This window comes from Crocuta crocuta, unplaced genomic scaffold, assembly GCF_008692635.1.
Source record: "Crocuta crocuta isolate KB4526 unplaced genomic scaffold, BGI_CrCroc_1.0 scaffold273, whole genome shotgun sequence".
Classification (NCBI taxonomy): domain Eukaryota; kingdom Metazoa; phylum Chordata; class Mammalia; order Carnivora; family Hyaenidae; genus Crocuta; species Crocuta crocuta.
This window is the reverse complement of record NW_027529425.1, coordinates 6,552,431-6,559,789: the sequence shown is the minus strand read 5'-3', so window position 1 is coordinate 6,559,789 and position 7,359 is coordinate 6,552,431. Positions and strand designations below refer to the sequence as shown.

General features: G+C 61.2%; 1 protein-coding gene across 1 annotated transcript in view; it reads right to left on the bottom strand.

The window, feature by feature from the left end:
- INTS1 (integrator complex subunit 1) overlaps window positions 1–7,359 on the bottom strand; it is a 27,921-nt gene that overhangs the window by 16,033 nt on the left and 4,529 nt on the right. Inside the window, exons 6-15 of the mRNA XM_077758852.1 lie at window positions 7,268–7,359; window positions 6,963–7,149; window positions 6,655–6,800; window positions 6,402–6,543; window positions 5,358–5,592; window positions 4,439–4,559; window positions 4,075–4,152; window positions 3,451–3,608; window positions 2,823–2,919; window positions 38–129 (exon numbers count right to left, since the gene is read on the bottom strand). The exon at window positions 7,268–7,359 is cut by the window's right edge and continues 17 nt beyond it. Coding sequence (XP_077614978.1) covers window positions 38–129; window positions 2,823–2,919; window positions 3,451–3,608; window positions 4,075–4,152; window positions 4,439–4,559; window positions 5,358–5,592; window positions 6,402–6,543; window positions 6,655–6,800; window positions 6,963–7,149; window positions 7,268–7,359 — 1,348 coding nt within the window. The remainder of the gene's footprint in view (window positions 1–37; window positions 130–2,822; window positions 2,920–3,450; window positions 3,609–4,074; window positions 4,153–4,438; window positions 4,560–5,357; window positions 5,593–6,401; window positions 6,544–6,654; window positions 6,801–6,962; window positions 7,150–7,267) is intronic.

Sequence of the window (7,359 nt, the reverse complement as noted above, 5' to 3'; positions counted from 1 at the left end):
CGGCCGACTGCGAACTCGCCGGGGAGAGGCAGCTCACCGATGTTCTCGGGGTTGAAGGCCGCAACCACCAGCAGGAGGGGCCACGCCTTCCAGTAGAGGGTCGAGATGGCCAAGTTCGGAGGCTGGTATCTGAAATGCAAGGACACCCAAGGGCTCGGCCTCGGCTGCGCGAGGCAGGGACAGGAATAGGTCCTGACCCGGTGGAGCAGCCCAGGGATGATCTGGTGACTGACCGGCGAGGATGCTAAAGATCGCAAACCCCCGGGTCTGGTCCTCCAGCCACGCCGGTGTCCCCGGGAAGGGTGCTGTGCCCAGAGCCCTGCAGAGGGCTCACCGCCCAGGTCTGCATTCCAGCTGAGCCCTGGGCAAGTTCCTCAGGTCACCGAGCCCCGGCGTCCCATCTACAACACGAGTAGGAGGGCATCGTGACAGAAAAGTTCAGTGTTAGTTACCATCTGTGCTGTTTCCATCAGAGACCCAGAAACAAGGCTGGTGTCCATCCGTATAAACTGCCAACTTGTTGCTGTGATTTAGACACCACACGTACAACACACTTATGATTAAAGTATAAGCTCTTTCAGATAACAGGACAGAACATTCCAAAAGATGTAACGGCACAGTCGTTGGAAAGAACGAAGCAGACCCGAGAGGCTGACTCAGGGAGGCGGTAAACAGGCTGCCTCGTGAGGAAGACCAGGTCGGAAGCAGAGGCACCAGCAACCCAAATCTCACATGAAGCAGCGACTCCCATGTCTGGCAAATAACGTCGGGAACAGAAGATACAAAAGATGTCCCACGTCTGTGGACCGGGCGCTGTCAGCGTGGCCACGCTCTCCAAACTCCAGTACCTATTCAAAGCGATACCCACTGAAATCCCAGACGGCTTTTTCCTGAAAACGGACCAGCAGACCTGGAAATCCATGTTGGGAACGCAAGGACCCAGAATGGCCACGACAGCTTTGAGAAAGGACAGAGCTGGAGGAGTCTTACTTCTCAATTTCAAACCTCAGCACAACCCACAGGAATGACGAGAGTGTCACCAACACAGACACACGCATAGTTCGGTGGAACACAATGGAGAGCCCAGAAATAAACCCATGCATCTGTGGTCACGGGATTGCCGAAAGGGGTGACTCAACCCTCAGTGGGAGAAGGAACAGTCTTTCAAGGCGGCACCAGGACCACAGGCCCGTCCACGTGCAAGAGAAAGGGGTCAGACCTGTTGCTGACACATTCCAATCAGCTCAGGACAGTCATAGACCTGAGCGTTACGAGCTAAAGCCTGGAAGTTCTTAGGAGAACACATGGGAAAGGTCTGTGACCAGGTGAGGAGACAGGTTCCCGCGAAGGGCCCCAAACCCACGCGGCAGCAGAGTGACACGGGGCCACATCTCAGTGCGTCCCCGTGCGGGGCGGTGCAGAGGCTCCAGGCCCATCAGCCCTGCACGTCCACCCACAGTGGGATGAAGGCGGGCCTTGCCTGGTTCCATGCACACCACTAACCCGGGGGATCAAAGGCCGACATTCAAGATCCAAAACCGTAAAACAGAAGCAAATCGTCTGATCCTGGACAAGGCAACGGCTCCTTAGAAAGAACACATAAGGGCACCCTCCGGCTCTCAACTTGGGCTCAGGTCACGATCTCATGGTTTATGAGTTTGAGCCCACATCGGGCTCTGTGTTGACAGTGTGGAGCCTGCTTGGGATTCTCTCTCCCTCTCTGCCCCTCCCCCACACACTCTCTCAGTCTCTCAAAACAAAAAACCTTACCAACGAAAGGAAATGACACAAGAGTATAAAAAAGCAAAGAAAAACAGATAAGCTAAACCTTTCCCAAATTAAAAGCCACTGAGTCTCCAAGGACACTGAGAGCATGAACGGGAAGGAATACCTGCAAGTCACCTGTTCAGGGCCTAGGTCCAAAACATACAAAGAACTTCTGAAACCCAACAACAAAAATTCAAACAACCCAACAATGGACAAACAACCTGGGCAGCCACCTCTCCAGAGAAGACACGCAAACAGCCGAAGAGCGCACAAAGAGAGGCTTAGCGCCCTCGGTGCTCAGAGAAGTGCCCACCAATGCCACCACCTGGCGCTACTGCCCTCCAGCTGGGACAGTGAGCACGGGCGAGTGTGTGGCGGGACCACGGCCCGTGGGTGCAGCTGCTGGGAAAGATGGGTGATGCCAGCAGCTCCTCATGATGTGAAAGCGCAACCCAGCAGCCCCCAGGGAGAGAACCGGGAACATGCATCTTCACAAAAGCTCAGGTGGAACATCACCCAGAAGCCAGTGAGAAGCGACAAGTCCACCATCCGACGGTGGTAAAGTCAATGTTGCATCCACACAAAGCAACGCCACCCAGGTAAGTTTTATGACACGGATGAACCTGGAAAACGTGCTGCCCAGTAAGAGAGGCTGGACACGGGAGGTCGTGACGTGTATGTTTACGTGAGATCACAAAAAAGCCACAGCCGCAGGGACAGAGAGATCAGTGGAGCCACAGGCAGCATGGGGGTGGGGCAGGGCTGGCTCCTGGGTCAGGTATCCTCTAGGGGGACAAAGAGGTTCTACAGTCGGCCTGTGGCAATGGTGGCACGTCCTATGAATTTACTAAAACCAAAAAACCGGCAACTTGAAGCAGGTGAAGCATGTGCGGATGATGACAAGGCGGACGAGAAAACACGGCATGAACTCGCTGCTGTCTACTGAGGGGCAGCGCACCAACAAACCAGGGAGGCCTCCACGCTGAGCACACAGCTGCAGGGGAGGGTGGGGACGCGGGGGGCAGGGCCTGGCAGGGGGGGAGGGAACAACGTACCCAGGGGGCAGCTGGATGTTCTCGGGGTGGTGGTAGGTGCACAGGTTCAGGACCGCGTCAATCAACTGAATCCTCTCCACCTTCAGCACTTCCACATCTGAAACCCAAGAGCCGCACACAGGTTCCAGAAGCCTGTCCACATACTCAGGGCAGGGGTGGGGACACCGAGGCACAGGGTTTGGGCCATGGACACCCAGCCCGCAGATGGGGACTATCTCTCCAGAAGCCGAGGGAAGGCGGGGGCTGATGCAGGCATCCTGGGCACTGTGGGCCTGCCCACCATGCTGAGGGGCAGATGCCAGCCCCGCGGCAGCAATGGTACGCCCAGCCCATGGGCAGGGTGCACGGGACTGCGGTAGCAGCCTCCATGGGGCCTCGGGTCATCACAGGGACAGTGCGCGTGGGTCCCAGGGCAGGCTCCAGAAGCAGCGCACAGTACGTCACTGCGAACCTTCTGCCTCATCCCTGACTCCAGAAGCCCGGTGGGTCCAGTGAGCCCGGGGCCACGAGGTGGAGCGGACGCCTGGTGGGAACCGCAGAGACAGGCTCCTTGAGGCTGCCTGGGCGCCCGCAGGGGTGAAGGCTGTCACCGTGGGGAGACCCAGATAGCGCCTGGAGGGACCCTCACCGTCGGCCTGCACAGCTGCAGCGCGCCTCACCAGGTGGTCGGCAAGCTCCATGGCATCGGCAGGCCCCAGCGGGAGGTCGCGGGATAGCCCGATGACTAGAATGCGCATCAGCGTGTCTTCCAGGATCGGCACCTCCGAGCAGAGGCGCAGGAAGAAGCTGCGGGCAGAATGGGCAGGGGCTCAGTGGGGGCTGCACACACCCACGGCATGAAGAGCCCCAGCTCCCTGGATCGGGAGGAGGGCAGCCACCCCCTCCCCTGCTCCCTCGACAGGGAAGACTGGCAAAAGGCGCCTCGCCCCCAGGGGCACAAACACACCTGCTGAAGAGGGCACAGGGCACAGAAGGCAGGGGACGAGCAAGCCAGACAAGGCAGCAGGGACCCAAAGGTGAAGACAGCTGGGGCATGAGGGACATGTGGGGCAGGGTGCTCCTGGGCCCAGGGAGACAGAGCCGTGACCTTGACCAGGGAAGGAAGGACGCGTGCACGGGGCTGGCCGAACCCCTGGGAGTGGTGATCGGGAAGGAGACAGAGGCCCGGGGTGTGCTGGAGGGGGCCCTGGCTGCCTGGNTCCTGGGGTGGCCCCCTCCCTCCCACCCCTGTGCACACGGTAGGCGTGCTTACTTGCGGTCACTCTCAGGTGGCCAGTTGTCCCACTTGTAGTAGGTCTCTGGCTGCTCCGTGAAGAGCACCTTGTGCAGGCTGCGGGGGACAGAGGGGCTGTGGAGCTGCGGGTGCCCAGGCAGCCCCCCACGCCCTCTCCCATGGGTGCAGAGGCTGCACGCTCCAGGTGTCTTCTGGAGCCTCCAGCGGCCCCCCAGTGAGGTTGCCAGATGGGACCTCACACCAGCAGGCTCCACCTGAGCCCTGACCCCACAGGCAAGCCTGGGTCCCCCAGCTCAAGGGACAGTTGCCTCGGGTCACTGAACCCGGGGAAGGGCCGCTGGGCTTCCCAGAGGGTCATCCATGCGGCGTGAGCCAGCCATACCAGTGCACATAGTCCTTGGGGGCAAGCTTGCTGATGGAGGGGACGACGGTGTGCAGCCACCACACGGCGTCCCGCTGGATGGCAGCGATCTGGTTCTGGAAGGAGCGCAGTGCCTCGAGGTCTGGAAGGGACACATGGGGTCATGGCGCGCCTGCACAGGAGCTGGGGGACACGGGGGCCCTCAGAGCACCCCATCCACACACATGGGATCATGGAGAACAGAACACGGATGGCATGGTGGGAGAAGTCCTTGGAGCGCTGCAGAAGTCTCGCGTGTGGAGAAAAGCTCAAATAAGCAAAATCTCAAATCCCAAATGATTTCACCCAATTCTTCACAAATTCATTAAGGTAATCACTGGAAAGGCCTCAGCACGAGACTTCCAGCAAGGCTCCTGAATTTACCACCACCACCCTGCTCCCCTTCTGTCTTCGACCACAGGGCATGCTCCAGTGAGGAAGACCGAGATTCGAGCATGTGACCCAACCAGAGACCAGGCCCCCAGAAGAGAGAACAGGCAAGCGCAGNGGGGGAGGGGGGGAGGGGAGAGACACCCAGGGGACCCTATACCCTGAGAGGGCCAGCGAGGGGAGGCCTGGGGGCCAGGGCCTGGTCACACCATGGGAAGAAGATAAAGCCAACAAAGCTGAGGGTGGGGCCATCTGCAACTTGCCTGCGTGGCCCTGGGGATCCTCCACCGCCTGCCCCCACCCTCCTCTTCCACATCATCTCCCTCCACGCCTCACACTCTAAACTCTCCCTGGAGCAGACCGCCCATCCCAGTGCCAGCATGTCACCTTGACCCGCCCCTATACCTGGCCAGAAGGTGGCCCATGTGTGGCCAGGCCCTCCTCGGTCCCCCCACAGACCAAGGCCCATGCTGCCCTCTGGGACCAGGCGCTGGGCATGCAGGGTGCCAACCACAGACAGCCCAAAGGGCGGCCGAGCAAGGGAGCCAGCCAGGGGATGGCGGCGGCACCTTGAACTCCATTTCCAGGTACGGGGCCTCCTTTCGCTCCTGCATGAGCCCGAGGCAGAAGGCCTGGAAGTTGACCTCGTGCTTGGTCTGCTTGATGATCTCCCGGAGCAGGGCCCGCGAGGCCCGCAGGTAGTCGTCCTTGTTGGTCAACAGGTCCTGGAACACCATGGCCAGGAACTGCGCAGACATGACACGCGGGTCACTGCCCCCGCCGCCAGCTTCCTTCCTGCCACAGGCCTGCTGACAGGGCTCCCTCGTTCCCACAGGAAGTTTCCAGGGGCCTTCTGGGAAAACGTCCCGCCTGGTTCCCAGAGGCGCAGGGGGCATGAGTGGGTGCTACACCGAGAGCGGGATGGCAGGGGACACATCTGTAGCTGTCACCCGGTTCAGTGGGCTGGCCCTCGTTAAACTGGGGACGGACTAAGATGCCGGCTGGGGACACGTGGGTATGTGCATCTACACCGCAGCAACGAAGCTTCAGGGATGAACGCGCTGGCTCCATGGGCCCAGCCCACCTCATGCCACACCGTGGGCCGCAAGGACGCGGGAGCAGCCACAACAACGGGGCCTGGTTTTCCGGCCACTGTGTGCTGCGGTTTCAAGGTCCAGCCTGTTCCCACAACAATAGCACTGCTCTTGGCCCTCCCTTCCGAAGCACCCTGCAACCCCAGGGACTCACAGCTGCGCGCTGAGTCCAGCATGAGACACCTGCTTCACTTGGAAAAGACACCCCCTCGGACAGCCGGATGGGCCATGGCTCACAGACAGGTGCGTTTGTGGGGACCTGGTGCTGCCCCCTCCAAGACACACCCAGTTTTAGCTTTTAAGAAAGAGTCCCGTGACAAAGCCGCCCCTGCTGTGGAAGTGCCCTAGGGTCAGAAGTGACTCTGGCTCCCTGGGCTGCCCTCTTCCAGGGCTTTCTCCCCGCCGCCCGGAACCGCCCTCGGGCCGACAAGTGTGAGGCCACCCGCGCCGCAGTGCCCTACCTTCGGCGCCAGCTCTGAGCTGTGCTGTAGCACCGTGTACAGGATCTGCATGTTGTTGGGGTTCCGCGCATTGGAGAGCTCGTTGAAGACCACGAACTTGATGGTGGTGCCCAAGTTGTCCTTGTGCGCGCTCAGCAGCTCCCTGGACACGGGCCGAGCCAGGGGGCGCTGACGCAGCCCGTGGCCACCCGCCTTCCTCCCTTCCACCACGCTGCCCTCCCGCCTGCCCTCCTCCCTCCTGCTAGGGCCGCACCTGATGCACAGCATGTAGTGGTTGAGGAGAACCTTGGGCTTGAGCCGGATTTTGATCAGGTGGGAGATGACGTCCATGTCCTCGACGCCGTGCGTGTCGCAGTTCATGCACACGGACATCAGGAGGTCCTGGGCTGGCCTGGTTAGCTGGGTGGGGGGGGAGAGGTGGCGTGCATCAGCCTCGCACACAGCTGGGCACCCGCAGGACCTGGGGGGAGGGGGCTGGCCTGGTGAGCTGCAGGGTGTCCATGTCAGCCTTGCGCACAGCTGGGCGCCTGCAGGACCCGGGGGGTGGCTCCCCGCCCTCACCTTGGGGTTCTGCAGCCACATCTCCAGCCTCTGCACCGCCATGAGTCGCACCTCCTTGTAGCCGCAGGTGGAGGTGAGCAACCGCAGGAGGTTCCGTGAGACGTTGTCAATGGGTTGGCGCCGGTTGAGCTGGTCACGGAGCATGTCCAGGACGTACTCCTCCACGCTCTCCGTGAGGTCGTCGTACCTAGGCCAGCGGGGTGGGGTGGGGTGGGGGGGAGGAAGGAGGACTGGCTCTCCCCACGGCCCCCCCCCCCCCCACCCGTCGGCCTCCCAGTCATGCGCGGGGCTGCCCGGCAACCTACCTGGGCATGAGCTGGCCCTCCTCCTGCTCGGGGCTGAGCCTCTCCTCGGCGATCAGGAGTTCCGGCTGGCCGTCCTCCTCCTCCGTGAGGGA